The sequence below is a fragment of the Saccostrea echinata genome, unplaced genomic scaffold (genome assembly GCF_033153115.1).
Source record: "Saccostrea echinata isolate AGI-Se365-2 ecotype Australia unplaced genomic scaffold, CSIRO_AGI_Sech_v1 ptg000027l, whole genome shotgun sequence".
NCBI classification, from domain to species: domain Eukaryota; kingdom Metazoa; phylum Mollusca; class Bivalvia; order Ostreida; family Ostreidae; genus Saccostrea; species Saccostrea echinata.
This window is the reverse complement of record NW_026889776.1, coordinates 8702212-8720771: the sequence shown is the minus strand read 5'-3', so window position 1 is coordinate 8720771 and position 18560 is coordinate 8702212. Positions and strand designations below refer to the sequence as shown.

At 33.5% G+C, this 18560-nt stretch overlaps 2 protein-coding genes across 2 annotated transcripts; one reads left to right on the top strand and one right to left on the bottom strand.

Moving 5' to 3' along the window:
• Window positions 1-2727: 2727 nt before the first annotated feature.
• Window positions 2728-3921, top strand: LOC133193351 (uncharacterized). Its single transcript, XM_061329293.1, has 4 exons — window positions 2728-2810; window positions 3018-3306; window positions 3499-3580; window positions 3770-3921. The coding sequence occupies exons 1-4, from the start codon at window positions 2769-2771 to the stop codon at window positions 3867-3869; spliced, it is 513 nt and encodes a 170-aa protein (XP_061185277.1). The 5' UTR covers window positions 2728-2768; the 3' UTR covers window positions 3870-3921.
• A 2381-nt stretch (window positions 3922-6302) lies between these two features.
• Window positions 6303-17722, bottom strand: LOC133193350 (calcium and integrin-binding protein 1-like). The gene is made up of 8 exons (XM_061329292.1): window positions 17654-17722; window positions 15799-15875; window positions 9544-9578; window positions 9198-9312; window positions 8358-8505; window positions 8086-8195; window positions 7092-7180; window positions 6303-6832 (listed from the first exon to the last, which is right to left on the bottom strand). Exons 2-8 carry the CDS (start codon window positions 15847-15849, stop codon window positions 6811-6813), a joined length of 570 nt encoding a protein of 189 aa, XP_061185276.1. The 5' UTR covers window positions 15850-15875; window positions 17654-17722; the 3' UTR covers window positions 6303-6810.
• Between the last annotated feature and the right edge of the window lie 838 nt (window positions 17723-18560).

Here is an 18560-nt window from a genome sequence, read left to right as displayed (position 1 = left end):
CGCAAAAATATAGTATTGTTAATCATATACGGTACCACTTTTGATGCACCAGATGCGCATTTCGACAAATTGTGTCTCTTCAGTGATGCTCAAGCCAAAACTTTGAAAATCCAAAATAAAAAAGACTTGGAAGAGTTGAAAAAATGTGCCAAAGACTGGAGCCAAATACGTCGAAGGATCAGAGCTATGCATGGGGGAGATAATCCTTAATTTTGAAATAAATTTCTAAATTTTACCACAGCAATTAAATATATATCCGTATTTTCAAGCTAGTACCGAAGATTTTTAATAAACCTGATGAAATGCAAAACAGTCTTCTCATTAAACTTGAAATATCTGTGTGTGAGAAATCTAATTTCATGCTTTCATGAACATTTCAGAAATGAAAACATATCTTAAAATAAATGCAAAACAAAATAAATGTGTGGTATTGATTTGAGAATGGACACACAGCACGTATTGCAAGTACATAAAATTAATTAAATAATAAATTTTCAGATTTTCTTTGTTGAAGGGTTCAGAATATAGCATGTAATGGAATTTTGATAAGTGTCTCAGGACCAAAAATAATTACACTACAAATTAAACACATTTATATTAACTGTGGAATGTCAAGTTAACATTTGTTCAAATATTTGAACCTACATGTATTTTCAAATAGCTGTAAATATTATTTTCAAAAGCAATTAAACACAAGTCCAAAGGTATTGAAGAAAATGTAAATCAATCTCTTAAATTCATTTGGAGATAGGTTCAATTAATTAAAAGAATCCTGTAACAGAATATAAGATAGGTACAAAACCAAGAATTCAAAATAGGTAGCACTGATTTAAAGCTAAGTGGAACTGAATTGACCTAAGGTATTGTCAATTTGTACCTACCTTCAAATCCTTTGCGGAGATGTTTTAAATTGTTCCTATTTTTATTTGAATTGTACCTAACTTTAAATTAATAATACATATCTTCAAATGGTTTTAAGATAGGTTTAATTCAATTAAACCTACATGTTCATTATCTAAAATTGGTGTGATTCAATTTCAGTTAAGTGTAATTCATTTCATGTGGGTTCAATTATTTACAGACAGGCATTATTATCTTAAGGAAAGATAACAAAAACAATTTTTTTTTCTTCCAAAATTTAAATATCTTTGCTTAAATAGGAGCCTCTCTGACTATGAAGTGATATTTGTTTAGTTGAACAAATTTATGTTTGACCAAGCTACAAAATTTGGTGAAAAGTGGGAAAATGTAACTTTACAGCTAAAAATAATTTTTGAAAATTTGAAAAAGTTTTGTTACTGAAAAGTTTCGAGGAACATTTTCTAGAGTCTATGTTTACATTTACATTATTACAATTTTCTAATTAGATTTTGATTGAAAGAAATAATGAACAAATAGCAATGTAACTCTTCTGTATGGGAGATAAGAAAATTTGTTTGTGGAATGTATCTTTAAGCTACCTCTAATTCATGTAGACCTATTTCTACTTCAATTATGCATACCTATCTTCGTTGCATCTAGAGACATGTTAAATTATTGAAGATAGGTGCAAATATTTGAATATATATTTAATTTGGATCCAGAGTTAACACCATAGAAAATCTTAACATATGCAAAAATTATTCACTGTAAAATGAACAAATATGCCAATAGCAAATAAAGTTGACAAAATGTACATAAATCCGAAGAAAAAAATATCTAGAAAAACAAGATGAAATTATACCAGCAGCACAATATAATAATACAATATCGACTACAGTATAGAATTTGAAAAGGATTTTTCATTTTTCAGATTTTCTCATACTGAAAGACATAAATGATTATACAAGATAAAAATTTGAAGCTTACAAGATGGATATTACTTTTCCAAGGTTTCGCCAAATCATGGAAATTGTTTAAACACAACTTCATATTCCTTCAGATTTCATAATTGACCAAAATTATACATCTGTTGTTATTAAGACAACTTCATATACATGTGTGTGTTATAGTAAATTACTTTAGTACCGCGGGACTTTGAAGGAAATTCCGAATGTCGACAGCTTTTAGACAAGAGATCACTGACCTGTCAAACTTAGGAATTTCCATTATGATCAACATTAAATCCCAAAATAACAATTTAACTGGTAAAAAGTTAATCAAAATAATCAAGAAAAGAAAATATTCCACAGAATTTATTTAGGAAGAGCGTCTTTCTTTGAATTTTCATGAAAGGTATCTAATTTTTGGCTTTGTCCGCTAGATATTGCAAATCTCCGTTACAGTAATGGTAAAAGCAATATAAGATATATATATATATATATATATATATATATATATATATATATATATATATATATATATATATATATATATAAATCTTTTTTTGCATTCTGATTGTATGATCAAAAATATTTTAATTCATAATGTATAATCCTATAAACACGATGTACTCTTTTCCAAACAGGTGAACAGATGAATGTCCTCTATCAAAGTTTGACAATCAAAAGAAGGAAGTGCTGTTTGTCAAAATTAGATAAATTAATAGCTTTTTTAAAAATCAAAATAGAAAATCATTCCTAAATATTCTGGTAATGTCGCTCAAATAATTACCAAAATTACAGTAGAAATTTCCAATTGCTTGGATTTCCATTATTTCTTGAAGGATATTCTGAGCACGTTTTCTCCCGGATTTTGATTTCATTGTGCAGTGTAGGGTTTTTTTGTTTACACATGTATATATAAGTGAGTGAGATCTACGATTCCTTACTAGGCGAGCACGATCTAAGATGAAGTCTGTTGTTGCTCTCTTATTTCTCGTCACCCTGTTGGTAAAATGTTCTTATTTAGAATATTGCAACGAAGGGGACGACAAAATATGAAAAATATTAAATGAATTCATTTTGCGAATTCGTATTTCTTTTAATAAGTACTATATTTTCTAAAAAGGGGGAAATGGTGTTGAATATTACTTCCATTTGTGTATTTTTAATTTCCACTTTTACAGAATGAATATTGAATGCCTTTTTTCTATTAAGGGTCTAACATGCAGTGAATATTCTAAACGTAAAGGAGATTACTATCCCAAAAGTGACTACAAGAAAGGGGGTCATCACTATTCAACTGACGATGGATCTTACTATCAAGGAGGCGGATTTAATGGAGGACAACTTGGCGGATATTATGGAGGACAACTAGGAGGACATTATGGAGGACAACTTGGCGGGTATTATGGAGGACAACTTGGCGGGTATCATGGAGGACAACTTGGTGGACATTATGGAGGACAATTAGGAGGATATCATGGTGGACAGACTCTTCCTGGAGGTAAAAGAAACCTACAAATATGTTACACTGTTATCTCTTGTTAATGTATACATCTTTATCTACCTCTTATGTATCTCCTTTTAATCATGACATATATTTCAAATAAATTTACTTATGAATTTCGATTATGTAATGTACATTTTTTTTCAAAAAGCTAATTGAACTCTTTTCCTACAAATCATCTTCATGTAGGAGGTGTATGCCCCGCCATTGCCTGCTATGTTCCGGCATGTCAGGTAGAGAGTTGCCCTAACTTTCCCTACGCTAGATGTGTGTAAGTAAACTACTTACTTTCTTAAACAAGATATACAGAGAATGTTTACTTAGAAACTATTCAGCTACAAAATGAAAAATTAAAATCAGTTTTAAAGCGTTTATGATTTTAAATTGATATGAAGAAACATAAAAAATTATTTTACTTGTAATATGCAGTTCTGTATTTCACTAAGCATATATATTTCAGGGGTTTCTGCAACGGCTGTATTGCTCGGTTTTTCGACCAGTGGGGCAGGGATGTGACCAATTTCTGTGGTAGACATCACAAGAAGCACAAGAGATACTAAATCCTGGAATTAGTCAAATCTATTTACAAATAAAAGATAATTTATCAGCATATATATTCATTTATCATTTGGACAGAAAGTTGAACATTCTGGGACTTTAAATATCATCGAAAAGATTTTTTTTAAATTCCTACTTAACATCTTACGGCGCTACAAGAATCACCATCGAAAGTAAGTTTTTTTTAACTTGCTTCAGAGGTCTTTAGATCGCTTTAATCCGACTTACGTAAATATTTGGGGTGTAAAAAAAAGATAAAGGTATAGAACTCCTTACATAGGGTACCCACTTTCGCCAATGAAATACTTTTAAATCAAATGATCTAAAATTTTACTTTTTATTCATATCTATTATAATGAGAACTTGAGAAGAACCTGGTAAAAAAAAATACATTCAGAAATGAAGAACATTTTAATTGGTCATATACGACACAAAAATTGTGATCACGCAGCAAGTTCACATTATTAAATTACTGAAAATTTCAGTTGATCACATACGACAAAAACATGGTCACTCCGCACGTTTCATCTTATGAAATCACTGAAATTATAGGCCACAAAATATGGTCATTCCGCAAGTTTGACCATGATAAGAAATTACTGAAATTTTCAAGGTAAAGTCATTTCTAACATCCATGGGCATTAGCCATATCTTTAATGCCAATCAAATTGTAAAATAAAATTACAGACAAGATCACTTCAAGACTTACCCTTATGACATTAATTTACAAATAGTTACAAGCAAGAAGACATTTCTGTTGTATATATTATCCATTAGTTGTCCATGACACATGGTTTTGTTGTTTATTACACATGTTACAGACAGAATTTAGTTGTCTGTCCATTACATGTAGGATTTAGTTCTAATGCATGAAATATATGGAGATAACGAACAGTATTCAAGCTCAAAAGTCCATTAAACAATACAAATTATGAAACACAGCATTCATGGACTTCTAAAACATCAGAGGTGGGATCAGGTGCCATGGAGGAGTGAGCATTCCCTTCCGACCGGTCACACCCGCCGTGTGCCCCTTGATAAGTCGGATTAAAGCGATCTAAAGAGTAATAACGGAAAAATCCGTCGACAATTCAGTGTGTAAATAATGGTCTAACAATTAGTATGAAAAACGTCCGTCACTATTTGACTCAATGATAAATTGTATTTGCTGACAAGGTCATTGTATCGACCATAGAACTTACGAAATGACGACTTTAAACGAGACTGCTGATATTCTTGTTTCATCAACTTGTTTATCAATAACTTACCTCGTTTCAGAAATTGTTCATACGTAGAGCATGGTCTTGCGTATCGAATCATCTGAGAAATATAAACCCAGTATGCAAATGATGAAGGTATATTGCTACATAAGTAAGGAAAGTTGACGATTGAAAAGTTAAAGTCATCACGTTTATCATAAAGCTTGGTCGTTAGATTATCATTAACGTCTTTTTCTAGTAAAATATCCAAATATGAAACAGATGTGTCAGACGTTGTGGTATCTTTTATCTCAAGCTCACCGAGATATATCGTATCGACCTAAGAATGGAAATAACCATTGTTAATTGACAATACGTCGTCGATATATCTAAATGTCGAGTTGAAGGTCACAGCAAGATTTTGAACAAATTCTGCTTCATATGAATACAAAAATACTTATAGGTCTGCTAATAACAGGGCGCAATTGGTACCCATCGGAATTCCAATATATTGTTGGAAGACCTGATGGTCTCCAAAATCCACATAGATATTGTCAATCAGAAATTCAAGCATCTTTTTAATATTAACTTCAGAGTATTTGTGTGTACAATCAGAATGTTTTTAACGAAACAATTTTGCAAATGACTAATTTTTACGAGTTCCATTTTTATTGAAAAAGCAGCTGTCAGTGATATCAAAAAGCCTTGGGAATGGTTCTATATAAAGTTGAAAAGTCGCAAGTTTTTATGTTGTTGATTTTGGTAAAATTTTGTGATCTCAAATTTTCCAAAAGTTCCTTGGAATTTTTAAGTATCCACATCTGATTTACATTACTTCTCGATTGCTGCACAGTACTTCTGAAGTTTCTCCTTCACTGTTTTTGATATTTTAGTGAGGGGTAAAGAAAGAGGCTTGGTACAATATAGAGCATTTACTGGAACCCGCTATATATCTTTGTTTGTAATGATTTTTATTAAGATATAGATATGGCAATTTAAATGCATGTTGGTTGTTGGGAATGTTAAAAATACTCAAGACTGACATATGATTTTGAAGAATTTCCTCCTTAGAGAGGGAGCTATGGGTATAAGTGTAAGCATTGTATTTTGCGATAAAGAAAAAAGAACGACTGCGAAATATCAAGTTTCCCCCCTGTTTCACAGTTATTGAGATAACGAACAGTAATCAAGCTCATATATATATATATAGAGAGAGAGAGTAAAAGATCACTGATATTGTATAGAATATTGATTTAATCAGTACTGTACAACAATTGATAGAGGTGATAGATAACAATGACAGACATCATTTGGTACATACAGGTACATACACTGTACAGGTGTGTAAACATTCACAGACTGACACAATAAAATAAGTAGTTAGTGGTAGGTACATTGCACACATTCTAAAATGTATAGTGCATTTTTGCCTTTAAAATTGCATATGCCAGGATTTCAAATTTTATAACTGAACAAAAAAAAATCACAGAAAAGAAACATTTCCTCAGAAAATATGCTATTGTTATAACACAGTGACTGTCTATTGCTTCCGTAAAAATGTTACTAAAGCATTTTTACAGCGTCGGCCACCCGGCTTCCGTGTCTTTTACAAAGATATATCAACATAGTAATATTTACAGGCGTCTTAAAGATATCAAGACGTGTCATGATAGAAATATTTACAGGCGTCACAAGACACCATCAAAGATATGTTTCAGTGTCATGCTGGGTGTCACAGGTATATTTACATGCGAATCCTGAAACTCCTGAAAAAAGAGTTGACATAATTATTCTTAATTCTGGTTGTAACATGCCATTTGACTGGATATAGAAAAATTCTCTAATAATTCCGCTTAGCGGTCTATAATACGTAAACTGTCCCGACCCAGGTTATACACAATAACTCGGTAGCTATTCAATTCATTCCTTAAATAAACCTGCAGTATAATGCAAATTCAGTTAGTCAGATATATGGGTGTATATTCATGTGTAAATTGACAAAAATATACATGTACATGTACGTACGTGACAAACTCCGGGTTTTTAGTCATCACATGTTCGAACTCGGCAAACGACAATGCGTCATCATTATCCAGGTCTGCCTCATCCATTATCTAAATGAATAAATCGTTTTTTTAACATACATAGCCATGCAGAGGAATGCAATAGTATTACTTTTTAGTTTGTTACTGACTGTCCAAAGAAATATTACGGGTTGTTCAAGTCCATGGAAGGCGAGCCAAAGCCGTAATATTTCTGTGGACAGTCAGTAGCAGATCTTATACGTGTTTTGTTTTTTCGAGGACCAATAAACAGTTAGCAAAGCTATCGAGATCAATTACAATTCAACGATTTTTTCGTCTGTGCAAATCACCGTCATCTTGTTGTTTACTCATTACGTCACTGAAAAGGGGCGCTACTCCAAATTTTAATCGCAGTAATGCCAAATCAGTAGGAACATAGAAAATTAAACGTGAAAAAAGATCTCAAATCATTTGTTCTTTTAATTAAGATGACATAACGTCGTTTAAATCGCCATGTTGCCTTCCAACTTTTGCAACTCGACCGCTCAAAGAAATATTAAAGGCAGGCACGTGACCTCTGTTATCCAATGACAGAGCGCCATTCCAGTCCGAAGCAAAACAAAATAATTTCTGAAATGAAATTAAGTTTACAGTTGTTCTCTGGCTTTTCTTGCGATAAAATAATACATTATCCCCGCTTATATGATTTTATTAGCATGAAATCTTCAAAATACTGTTTAGTAAGTAGTATCTACCCTTGCTAGCTAGAGAACAAATGGAAATTTAACTGCTTCGTGGAATTTAACCGTCATTCTATTTCTAGAATAAAGTAAGAAGAATCTTGCAAATAAAACCACGATCTGTTCATATGAACATATTTCATACATACTAAAGAAATTCAAGGTGTTTTATTTATCCTAGCTGTGACAGATACTGTAAGTATTTGAAGCAACAATAAATGTTGAAGGCAGCTAGACAAGTGGTGGCGTACTTACGGAGTTAATAAGTTGGTCCATGTCAGCTTCTCCAAGAGTTTTTTCACCTGTCAATCTGTCAATCACCTGTTTTAAATCACCTCGACCGATTGCTTCATCTTCATCAAAATCTGTAAATAAACAAATATGCTCCTGTTATTTCTCATTTCCCATCCTGCAGTATTTCAAAGACATATCACCTTTCAGTTTTTTGTGGTCTTTTAAAAGCAGCGATTTCAAAAAAATTATTGAAGAAAATTAAGTTTTATGTTTCTAAAAGATGCTACATGTACCATAAATTCTGAAGGCATATTCTACTTTGATTGCCAAGGGGGCGTGGTCACAGAACACGGACATCATATCGAGGAAATCCTCAAACGTCATGCTATCATCGTTGGAGGACGAAAATACCCTCAAGATCCGATCTTTAAACGGGTTCACCTGTCAATCAAATCATACATACAGCTTCAAATCAAACTAGTAGCAAATAGGAGAGAAATTCCGGCTCTTAACTTTAATCTGTGAGTTTTCCCACCACACAAAAATAATCTTTTCCCACTCCGTACAAGTTGAAATTTTACAAAAAAAAAGGTTACGATGGTAACAAGATTACAGATTCTGAACCAGTTTTATCCATTACTTCCAGCTGCCTCACTCCGTCCTTTTATATTTTTACCATTTCTTATCTACTACATTGTACCTTTATACAGAGAAGTTAGGTTCTTTCAATTAATTGACCGATATAATCTTTTAATGGGTGAATAATGGTAAAAAGGTTAGGGACTAGGTCAGGATTGTAGACGTTAGGGCTGACAGAGCAAAAGATCTTCCTATATTCAACAAAATCTAAATATCTTACCATCCTGAGTAATAAAGACTCTACTAAGTCATGATTCAAAAACATAATGAGGAAGAGAGTGTTCAACCCTAAAAAGTATAAACATCCCCAAGAACAAACCTATGGTAAGTCAAATTAATGTGTAGTTGGTATAGATAAGGGCCGCAATTTGGGCTTTACACATTCATTATCAATTCATTTTTCAACCAGAGATGTGTGCGACAAATCTATAGGTCTTCTGTTATAAATAAATGCAATCAATACCTTAATTATTGTAATACAAGAAGGTATTAACCTTGAGTTCTGGAAGATTAAATAGATCGTCACGTGATAGTTTGGTGTGTTTCGTCACTTCCCTATCGCTTTCGTCATCATCGTCCAATACTAAGCTCTGGAATCTTTTAAAAACACTACAAAAAGCAACATGTACGATTAACTAAGATGTTTCAAAGTAAAAATATTATTTGAATGTTCATATCAATTTTTTCCAAGCATATTATCGTATGCTACGTTACAGTATGTATACAGGCATATTTTAAAGACCTTTTTTTAAATTGTCATCATCCTAATTATCAAATTTAAAACAAAGGACACATATCACCTTTGACGTTATGAAGCAAGTATTCAAATAGTTTACTCACTGGTGAATTTCTTTCTTTGTAAAATATGTCAGTTCCTTAAAATGAGAAAAAAGATATGACTTAAATTTCAAATCAAGTCATTTTCTAAACCTTATGTAGAGGATCTCCCATGGTTTGTTTGTTGAATATGAGTTTTATCCAGCGAGTTGTGTTTTCTATACCCATGGCTAGGGGATAGAAAACAAAAACAGTTGGTTAAAATCATATCAACCACAAAGCATGGATATATCAACCTCAAACCATGGGAAATTCTTTTTATGGCATACTAGTATTTTACACTAAGCTATCACATGTTTTACACTGTCCCTAAGTTTGATTTCATCACTTTCATAGTTTGACTTCAACACTTTCATGCTAAAATTATTGCGACGTCGCAACTATGATATGAAACGATATCATATGACCTATATCCACTGTATAAAAGAGGATTGTGACGGTACATATTGTCGTTTTGTACATATTGTCGTCGGCGACAACATGTACATACCCTCACGGCACATATTATCGTCCATCGGTACATATTGTCACCGGCTGAAAAGTAACACTTGTACATATTGTCGCTGGCGACATTATGTGCCTCACCCTCACTGTACATATTGTCGCCCCACAGATACATGTATTGTTGCTTAAAGATTTCTTTTGTTGTTGTTTGGTAGTTTTGTGAATGTAATTGGTGTGTGAATCACACTGACCTGTCGCGTATGTTATTTCATGCAGCGTGATGTGACGGTACATTTTGTCGTCCTGTTCATTTTGTCGTCGGCGACAATGTGTACCGACCCTCACATCGTATATTGTCGTCCATCAGAACATGTCGCATGACAATGCACGGCAATGCTCCATATAAATATGGCCAGAGAAACCAAAAACTTCAGCAATGGTCATATACAGTTAATTTGTTCGTCGAAATATGGCTGAAATATTGCCGACTCGGCGTTAATATTGTTTATTATACCTCTACTGATTTTTTCCTTATATAACATTATGATCTGCCATTGTTCTGCCCATGCGCGAATCACGTGATCCAGGCGGTCACGTGACATGCTTCGTACCTGTCTGTTCACAGAAGCTAAGAGATTTTTCCGAGTCATATTTCTTACCATGCAAGTAATTTTTTATAACAAGAACAGACCATCTGTCAAAAATGGCCAAATCTCGGCAACAGGATGGGTGGATAAGGATATCCCTTCCCAGAATTACCATGGTGACCATCACAATCCGAGTCCTCTGTCTTGAGAGCGTCGTTTATCCAATGTGGAAAAGTATGGGCGCCTTTTCTTTTTTCATATTTCATATGTTTAAAGTCTAAAGTTAACGATATTTTAGGGATTTAATAATTATATTATTGCTCAGATATTCAACTATTTTTCTTACTGTAACTTGGCGATCTTTCAAAACAAATTGCTCAACTAAGGACACATCTTTTTACCAGCTTGCTTTCGCTGGTCAACAGAACAAACATCATTTTTAACCATCTCCCTGCCTTCATTAAAACATTCAATCCAATTAATGATTGAACTTCTGGTAAGTCTTTTGTCTTCATAAGCCTTATACAAATTATCATATTCTACTGCAAAGGAATTTCCGAGATATACGTTAAACTTTACAGCCGTTCGTTGCTCGAGTACGACTGAGTCAACCATGTTTTGTCACAAGTGACCTACATACGGACGTCATTTTCACATTGTGACGTCACAAACACGGAGGAAAACATTATTTAATATCTGCTATTTATAGAACATATGTATGACTATATGTGTGCAAAATATCATTCTGATCTGAATTGTGATTTTTAGCTCACCTGAGCTGAAAGCTCAAGTGAGCTTTTCTGATCACTTTTTGTCCGTCGTCCGTCTGTCCGTCTGTCTGTCTGTCTGTCTGTCCGTCCGTCTGTAAACTTTTCACATTTTTGACTTCTTCTCCAGAACCACTGGGCCAATTTCAACCAAACTTGCCATGAAGCATCCTTGGGTAAAGGGGATTTAAGTTTGTTCAAATGAGGGGCCATGCCCTCTTTCAAGGGGAGATAATTAGGAATTACTGAAAAAATAGTGGCATCATTTAAATATCTTCTTCTCAAGAACCACTAGGCCAGGAAAGATGAAACTTATTTGGAAACATCCTCAGGTAGTGTAGATTCAAGTTTGTTCAAATCATGACCCCCAGGGGTAGGGTGGGGCCACAATGGGGGATCAAAGTTTTACATAGAAATATATAGGAAACGATCTTTAAAAATCTTCTTCTTAAGAACAGCAAAGCCATGATTGGTCATATTTATATGGAAGCATCCTCAGGTAGTGTAGATTCAAGTTTGTTCAAATCATGACCCCCAGGGGTAGGGTGGGGCCACAATGGGGGATCAAAGTTTTACATAGAAATATATAGGAAAAGATCTTAAAAAATCTTCTTCTTAAGAACAGCAAAGCCATGATTGGTCATATTTATATGGAAGCATCCTCAGGTAGTGTAGATTCAAGTTTGTTCAAATCATGACCCCCAGGGGTAGGGTGGGGCCACAATGGGGGATCAAAGTTTTACATAGAAATATATAGGAAAAGATCTTTAAAAATCTTCTTCTTAAGAACAGCAAAGCCATGATTGGTCATATTTATTTGGAAACATCCTCAGGTAGTGTAGATTCAAGTTTGTTCAAATCATGACCCCCGGGGGTAGGGTGGGGCCACAATGGGGGATCAAAGTTTTACATAGAAATATATAGGAAAAGATCTTAAAAAATCTTCTTAAGAACAGCAAAGTCATGATTGGTCATATTTATTTGCAAGCATCCTCAGGTAGTGTAGATTCAAGTTTGTTCAAATCATGACCCCCGGGGGTAGGGTGGGGCCACAATGGGGGATCAAAGTTTTACATAGAAATATATAGGAAAAGATCTTTAAAAATCTTCTTCTTAAGAACAGCAAAGCCATGATTGGTCATATTTATATGGAAGCATCCTCAGGTAGTGTAGATTCAAGTTTGTTCAAATCATGACCCCCAGGGGTAGGGTGGGGCCACAATGGGGGATCAAAGTTTTACATAGAAATATATAGGAAAAGATCTTAAAAAATCTTCTTCTTAAGAACAGCAAAGCCATGATTGGTCATATTTATATGGAAACATCCTCAGGTAGTGTAGATTCAAGTTTGTTCAAATCATGACCCCTGGGGGTAGGGTAGGGCCACAATGGGGGATCAAAGTTTTACAAACGAATATATGGGGAAAAAATCTGCTGCTCAAGAACAGCAAAGCCATTTGTTATATTGATATGAAAGCATCATTAGGTAGTTTAAAATTCAACCTCCACCCCCCACCCCCCATAAACTTTGCAATACTGAACTGATTTTTGCTTTTTTTCCTAGCCAATGTGCTCAGGTGAGCGATGTGGCCCATGGGCCTCTTGTTTAAATATAGAGATAGTTCGCGAACTTTTTGATCACCCCTCGTAGATCGTTAGATGTGACTAATTCCCTAGAAATTGTTAAGAATGGACTAATCCCCGTGCGTTAGTCAAGTGAGCTTATCCCTGATTCGAAAACTAATTCCCGGTTATCCGTAATCCTCTAAATTTTACTTATACATGTACTTTGGTGTGATATGTGAATGGACTAATTCCCGTGTGTTAGTTCAGTTAGCTAATTCCTGCTTTGAAGTCACGCTATCTTGAGTCCTCTAAATTTTAACGTTTGTATCGGTATAATAAAACAGTTAAAAGTATATCATTGCGGGAGTTAGCAAGATTCAAATTCCCCTCGACCAGGACTATTTCCCTCGGCTTCGCCTCAGGATTAGTCCTGACCTTGAGGAACTGGAATCTAGCTAACTCCCTCATTGATATACTTTAACTGTTTAATAATCAATCAATCCATATAAATATGACTAACCATTGCTTTAATATATATTCTTTTGTAAAACTTTGATCGCCCTTTGTTGACACACCCTAGACCCGGTTTGATTTGAAGATACCTGAATCTGCGCTACCTGAGAATGCTGCCATATAAACATCACTAATCACTGGCCTACTGTTGTTCTCATTGGTGGATCCAGAATTTTCAGAACGGAAAAGGAGTAAAAGAAAATTAAAAAGTCATTTGTATGTGCAGTTGTTTTTCCGTATATGATAAGTAAATTATTTAATTATGAAATTTTACGTGTGGACTAGATTGAGAGTATATACAAGTTAAACAAAGAGAATTTACCAAAGCAGAAAAAATTAAACCACCGGGCCGTGGAGGGGGTGCGCCGGTGCTACATCTGTTTGGTTTTGAGAAGATTTTTGAAGATTTTCTGTATATACATGTATATCTATGTAAAACTTTGATCACCCATTATGGCCCCACCTACCCCTGGAGTCATGATTTGAAAAAAAAAAAACTGATTTTGTTTTATTTGTCGTTACAATGTCCATCTCGAGAATTTTTTCTTTCGTATCTAGACGTCACTACTTGCCAGTTGAGGGCTGCAAATTTAGACCTATACTTGGCACTCAGGGTTATTGAGTAGCGAGGGCTCTTTTTTGTACCAGCACCTCAAAATTGAACGTACGCTATGTAACGAAGGTTTCACATAAGTATCACCTCTTCTGACCCGGTACTTGAAAAAAAAATTGAAAGACTTTTTTTACGAATATTCTATGAAAAATTTTGATCACCTATTGTAGCCACATCCTTCCCCCGTGGGAATGAAACTGAATTTTCACTTCATAATGAAGCTTTCACGTAAGTTTAAACTTTTCTGACACAGTGGTTCTTGAAAAGATTTTTAAAAGATGTCAATAAATTTTCACTCATTCTTAGATACTTCCCTTGAAAGAGGGCATGGTCCAAACTTGAATCCCCTTTATCCGAGAATGCTTTGTGGCAAGTTTGCCAGAAATTGACCCAGTAGTTCTTGAGAAGAAGCTGAAATTGTGAAAAGTTTACAGACAGAAGGAAGGTCAGACAAAATGTGATCAGAAAATCTCACTTGAACTTACAGTTAAGGTGATCTAAAAATGTCAACTCCAACACTAATTATATCGGCACTGATTGTTTATAAGAATGACGCAAAAAAAATTTCCAAATAATCATTACTACTGAACAAAAAAATATATATGTATTCAATCTCAAAGTATATATTACAAGAAAAAAAGAATAGGCTGATTTATCAGATATCTCAAAAATTACGGTATCTTGACATTTAAAAGTGATGAACATTAATCCTGAACACAATTTTCTGACCAAAAAACTTTTCTCGCTATAGCATTGCAGGTAATGCTGCTGTCTCCCTCAGTGCGTGTGTGTGTGTTTGTCAATCTCTCTTTCCTTTCTCAATTAAATATTCGTCAAAACAATATATCGACGACAATATATTCCGATCTTGACTGTACATATTGTCGCTGACGACAATATGTGCTGGTGCTTGACTGTACATTTTGTCATCCATTATGCAGGAGGAAAATAAGGCTCGTCTTGATACATATTGTCGCCGGCGACAATATGTACCGATGGACGACGGTATGTGCAGTGAGGGTAGGTACATATTGTCGCCGACGACAATATGTACAAAACAATATGTACCGTCACAAGGATTCGTGTAATAAAATACAATATGCTATGTCTTCGGTAAAAGGCAATATAGTCAATTATTAATGTTTACGGTTTAACACCTATGATGATACTAATGCTCTTTTAAAGATACTCTAAATTCGATATATATGTATTGCATTCCTTTAATATCTGTTTTTCTTCTTTTCTTTTCTTTTTGCAATTTGATCCGTCACGTACAGGATTTAAAGCTATGTGTTTGCAATTTTGCAATTCTTTTTGATATGCAATACTCGAGGTATGGAACTGGAATGTTCTGCGATTCAGTATTTTGCAATATTTATTGAACTGCATAATTCCTCAAAAATTGGACAGTTGTAGAAATTGTGTGTTGTTCGTTGTTGATTTTTTTAAAATCAGTAAAAATTATGTTTATCATATCATTAATATTATTTGTTCGTTTTTTAGAACATAAATAATACAGCTCAATGCTAGTTTAAGCCCTAAAAATGAATTAATCGATTTACTCTTATATTAATGTGAAGATATTCATTATTTTTCATATTCTAAATTTTAAAAAATAGACACTTAGCACCATAATTGCTTGAGACATGAATGTGATAACATGTATATTGATTTTTTTTCCAATTTGCTTTGACCTCTTTGCCGAATATTTTGAAGTAGAATGTGAAAAAAATAGTTTGGTCAGTTGTTGAGGTCGCAATACTTTTACCTGATAATCCTCCAGCTCCTGCTTTGTGAAGATGCTAGATCCGCCACCCATAATAAGTATTACATGTCACATCAGCCCTGCACCAAAAAAAAATCAATAGTCAATGTAAAAATCAAATCTTGCGTTAGTATAATGCTTTCCTTTCCTTTACAATTTACAGCATCATCTGTTGCAGGCACTTTAAGACAATATTAATATATTGTATACTTATCAACGAAATACTCTGACAAATCTACTTTCTTTTTTTATTTGGCGGTTTGGTTGATTAATTTTTTATGTTTATGTCGTTTTCTTGGTCTATCGTTGATTACACTCTTTTTCTACTTAAATCTACAAATTTGATTTCTTTTTTAACACTGAACTTACATGCACCTTCTTGCTTATTATTTCGGGTAGATTTAGAGATTGAACTTTACTTTGTGATGGGAAAAAAATATAATTTATAAAGACTACCTACTCGCACACTATACTTAATGCAGTAAAGGTTTTCTTATCTCACGTGTTTAATATTATTTACATGCATTTAGGTTCATAAATAGCTTATTATCCACATCAGTGAGATACATGTCTATACATGTGTCTATATGTATGTTTCAGAATAAGTAGTCATAATTTCATTCCTTTTATCAAATAGCAGTTTAACAGATAAAAGCAATATATTAAATGTATTGGTTGTATTTAGCATAAGATTTTGAAATATATGATATGCATACAAAAATTCATTTTGAATAAGAAATATGGGAAACTTTCTTGTTTCTAAGGTTGATTATGAAAGTGTTATAAAACACTCCGATATATTGCAGCAGACGATCATCATTAATTCAGAATGGATAACATGAGCAAGCGACTGCAGATATCATAAAATATTGATCATCATCTTAAACATTCTATTGTAAATTCTGAATTCACGAATTAGCTCCAAAATCAATAAATTCTCAATACAAGATGATGAAAATCTCTATCGTATTTTACTACAACTCTCTGTACTTATCACTTATGATACAAATTCCAGCAATGATACGTTATAATGTATCACTAATAGAACAAATCCAATGAAACCAACAAAGTGGATTATTAATAACAAATCAGTGTGTGGATGTTACTTTATATCATTAGTAGATTTCATGTCATTATTGGTTGCCTAATTTTCCTCTTCAACCTAGATTTTCCAGATAAGTGACCAGGTTGAAGTTTTTGAAGCAGGTCCATTCCCAAGAAACTATAAGCCTTACCTGGACCAAATTTGCATGGATGATACATCTAGGGATAGACACTACCATATTTGCTTCAGATGCTGGATCTGACCTAGATTTTTCCAAATGAGTGACCAGGTTAAAGTTTTTTTTGGAGCAGGTCCAAGGAACTGTAAGCCCTACCTGGACCAAACTTGCATGGATGATGCATCTAGGGATGAACACTAATTAACCTGCTTCGGGTGCTGGATCTGACCTTGATTTTCCACATGAGTGAATTTTAGCCATATTTTAACCAAATTAGCATGGATGATGATGTATCTAGAGATGGACACTTCCAGACTTGCTTTGGATTCTGAATCTAATTTTGATGGATATTAATCTTGGGATGTACACTAACTAGGAAAAATATATGATGTGAGATTTGCCTTACTTATAGATGACATTCGTCGAGGTGAGCTTAGTAATCTTTGATTACCTATGTTTTTAATGCTTAGTATTCAATACTTCTGTTCACTCTAATTCCGATGAAAAATATTTAACGATGTGTTGCAAGTAATATAAATCCTTTTTTAAAACAATTATGTATATTACAAAATGTTAATTCTTTTTATCCAGAAAAGAAGAATAATTTATGAATTTTTAGCAAAACTGTGACTTACCTAGTTGTAATTTAATCCCGTAGAATACACAACCCGTCCTTTACACGTTACGATGCATTCATGTCTATACTGCACGACTATTTTATCTACTTGGATTATATTATATCTTTAAAAGGCCATTTGATTTGTGAGATTGATCTCCAAAAGACCAGCTATTGTTAAAAAATCCCCAACTTCAACATGGACATATAATGCCAAAATCGCGGGGTTTAAACCCATAAAAATCTTTTTATTTATTCAAGAATAATGAGATTTAGCAAAGAAATGTTACATCACCGTGTTTAATCGTTCCTGAGGTTTGAAGACAAGTGTAAATCTTTATTGTAGTCTACGGAGTTTTGTAGTCTATAAAATCTCCCTATCAAATCGTATTAACAATTTGTAGTTATTTTTTTTTTATAATCAGGTAAAGACATTTAATCGATAACTCAAATATTAGTATTTCAAAAAATAAATCCTACCATGTTTGAGTAGTAAAATGATACACCAATCTATCATGATGATAGATTTGTTTCAATTAAAGAAAGCCCTGGTCTGTCCCTATTTTTTGTAAAGACACACAAGGTTTTTGTATGTTTGATTTTAATTCTTAGTTTGCTTCACTATCGCTGACAGGGAACACAAAACCTAGGTTCTCCTTCCATCGCTCTTCTAATATGTTAATTCAACAACTCTGAGTAAATTGTACATCTTTATTATTGGGTCATGTACATATTAGCCCTGTTTGATCTTTGTAAGTAGTCCCAATTGAAGGGCAAACAATTTTAATATTCATAATCTATTTAACATTTCAAGTTTATGGAAAGCCGTAGGGTACCCCCACATTATTATTATTTTTTCCTATATAATTATACCAAAAATAATTATCTCTTCCAAAAATAAAAATCTTGCTTTTTTTGACAACATT

What these genes read in the sequence shown, in the direction of transcription:
- LOC133193351 (XM_061329293.1), top strand. Translation starts at nt 2,769, where the DNA reads ATGAAGTCTGTTGTTGCTCTCTTATTTCTCGTCACCCTGTTG. An exon ending in TATTTCTCGTCACCCTGTTG is followed by an intron (nt 2,811 to 3,017) that starts GTAAAATGTTCT and finishes TTTTCTATTAAG; the next exon opens with GGTCTAACATGCAGTGAATA. An exon ending in TTTCCCTACGCTAGATGTGT is followed by an intron (nt 3,581 to 3,769) that starts GTAAGTAAACTA and finishes TATATATTTCAG; the next exon opens with GGGTTTCTGCAACGGCTGTA.
- LOC133193350 (XM_061329292.1), bottom strand. Translation starts at nt 15,849, where the DNA reads ATGGGTGGCGGATCTAGCATCTTCACAAAGCAGGAGCTGGAGGATTAT. An exon ending in ATATGCCTTCAGAATTTATG is followed by an intron (nt 8,196 to 8,357) that starts GTACATGTAGCA and finishes GTTTATTTACAG; the next exon opens with ATTTTGATGAAGATGAAGCA. An exon ending in AAAAACCCGGAGTTTGTCAC is followed by an intron (nt 6,833 to 7,091) that starts GTACGTACATGT and finishes CTCTTTTTTCAG; the next exon opens with GAGTTTCAGGATTCGCATGT.